This window comes from Borostomias antarcticus, assembly GCF_949987555.1.
Source record: "Borostomias antarcticus genome assembly, chromosome: 18".
Taxonomy (NCBI): Eukaryota; Metazoa; Chordata; class Actinopteri; order Stomiiformes; family Stomiidae; genus Borostomias; species Borostomias antarcticus.
Window position 1 is genome coordinate 12,392,838 of NC_140251.1, and position 2,500 is coordinate 12,395,337.

The 2,500-nt window shown below is 47.2% G+C and overlaps 1 protein-coding gene across 1 annotated transcript in view; it reads left to right on the top strand.

The window, feature by feature from the left end:
* The window catches only part of abcc8 (ATP-binding cassette, sub-family C (CFTR/MRP), member 8), a gene marked incomplete at both ends in the record, with an annotated part of 57,654 nt that overhangs the window by 49,476 nt on the left and 5,678 nt on the right, over positions 1-2,500 (top strand). Inside the window, 4 exons of the mRNA XM_084452771.1 lie at positions 697-799; positions 1,121-1,234; positions 1,672-1,792; positions 2,211-2,341. Of these exons, the coding sequence (XP_084308897.1) occupies positions 697-799; positions 1,121-1,234; positions 1,672-1,792; positions 2,211-2,341 (469 nt within the window). The remainder of the gene's footprint in view (positions 1-696; positions 800-1,120; positions 1,235-1,671; positions 1,793-2,210; positions 2,342-2,500) is intronic.

The following is a 2,500-nucleotide window of genomic DNA, read 5'->3' on the forward strand; positions in this document are numbered from 1 at the left end:
CGAACTACACCAAAGTGATCTCGGTGAGTCAAACGTCTTATAATATGTCGTAAATAAGGTCCAGGTTGTCAAAAACGAGCATTGTCCTTTAACTACCTGCTAGTTGGGTTTACTATCAGCAAATGAAACAGTAGCATGATACTGTACATGGAACGGTTGACCTTCTCTCTGAGAAACGTCACCAGTAGGTGTGAAAAATACTGGATGAGCTGGACAACTTACATGAATCTGATTTGTTTGTTTGTTTAATATTACATTTTTTATTACTAGATATTTTGAGATGTATGTTTTGTCTGCTTTGGTTTATGATGAACAGAATGGACTTGGGAAGGTTTGGGTTGGGAAGAAATGGAAAGTCACATTTCCCCCAAAAAGAGACTTTGTTCTGACGTGACAACATAATATATAACTCAGATCTTGTGTCCCCTGTTTCACATACTGCTAAGCATTTCACCTTGCCTATAATGACCTTGTCTTTGTACTGTTTGTTTTATTTTGTGTTTTTTGTTTAAAATAATAAAAATAAATGAACACTAGCATGATAGAATGACTTAGAAATGCTATAAATTGTTCCATAGTTGAGCTTCAGTGTTCAAAGTCACACTGAAGTTCATGTGTGTGTGCTCAGGTTTATTTGTTATATGTACAGATGTGTGTGTGTGTGTGTGTGTGTGTGTGTGTGTGTGTGTGCGTCAGGTATGAGCCCCGCTTCAGGCAGAGGTTACTCGAGTTTACCGACGCCAACAACATCGCCTCCCTCTTCCTCACCGCAGCCAATCGCTGGCTAGAGGTCCGCATGGTAATGAGTTCTCTTCTGTTCTGCTCTGCTGCATTCTTGATATTCTTAATCTGCGGGTCGTAGGTTCGAGCCCCACAATGGCCGCAGCTAAGCATTTCATTGTACATGGTACCCATATCATCGTGTTTATTGGATAACTGCTCCCTCTGGAGGAATTCTGAAAATGCCATGCACAAATTCCAGAGCAGGGAAAAAGCACGCTATCTATTTATGGGTGCCGACATTCTCTCTCTCTCTAAAGCCTGTATACCTTCCTGGTCTGTCTCTCTATACCTTCCCGGTCTGTCTCTCTATACCTTCCCGGTCTGTCTCTGTCTATAGGAGTACATCGGAGCATGTGTGGTGTTGATAGCCGCTGTAGCCTCCATCACCAACTCCCTCTACAGCCACCTGTCTACCGGTCTGGTGGGCCTGGGCTTGACCTACGCTCTGATGGTGAGACCTGCTGAGCTCTGCTCTCTGCTCTGCTCTGCTCTACTCTACTGTTCTCTACTCTGGTCTGCTCTACTCTACTCTACTCTGCTCTACTCTATCTTCCTCTGCTGTCCTCTGTGCTGCGTTCTGGCTCACAGAAGGAACAACTGCTGCTGAACCAGGGAGCAGTTTCATGATTAGTAATGAAGACTCAAACCAAACCAGACAACACCGCCCACGAATAGCTGAGCTAGCACTCTGCAGCCACGCTGAGCACAGCCAATAGAGACCACCAGGCATCGCTACCATGTTGTAGCTGCCTGTCCTCTCAGGTGTGTTGACGGTGACGTTGTACCTCTCTCTCTCTCTCTCTCTCTCTCTCTCTCTCTCTTCCTCTCTCTCTCTCTCTCTCTCTCTCTCTCTCTCTCCCTCTCTCTCTCTCTCTCTCTCTCTGTCAGGTGTCAAACTACATGAACTGGATGGTGCGTAACCTGGCGGACATGGAGGTCCAGCTGGGCTCAGTCAAGAGGATCAACAGCCTCCTCCGGACAGAGCCAGAGAACTACGAGGGGCTGCTGAGTGAGTACCACAGTAGAAGGAACAGAGAACCGGAACCTTAACAGAGTACTGGAACACTGGAGAACTAGGACCTTAACAGAGAACCGGAACCTTAACAGAGTACTGGAACACTGGAGAACTAGGACCTTAACAGAGTACTGGAACCTTAGCAGTACTGGAAACGAAGTACTACTACCTTACTCACAGAGTACTACCTCACACAATACCGCTGCCCAGAGTACTACATCAGTGGTAATGGTAAATGGTAAATGGTAAATGGTAAATGACCGATGGAAGAGCTGACATATAGACATCACTTCCTCCCTGAGACATCACTTCCTCCCTGAGACATCACTTCCTCCCTGAGACATCACTTCCTCCCTGAGACTCCCTGAGACATCACTTCCTCCCTGAGACATCACTTCCTCCCTGTTCCCAGCCGCGTCCCAGGTTCCTGAGGGCTGGCCCCAGCAGGGAGAGATCCAGATCCAGAACCTGAGTGTTCGCTACGACGCCACGCTGAAGCCGGTCCTCAAACAGGTCAACGCTCACATCAGCCCTGGACAGAAGGTACTGCACACACACATACATACACACATACACTCACACACACACACACACACACACACACACACACACACACACACACACACACACACACACACACACAGACAGACAGACACACACACACACACACACACACACACACACCTCTTGTGTCCTCTTGTG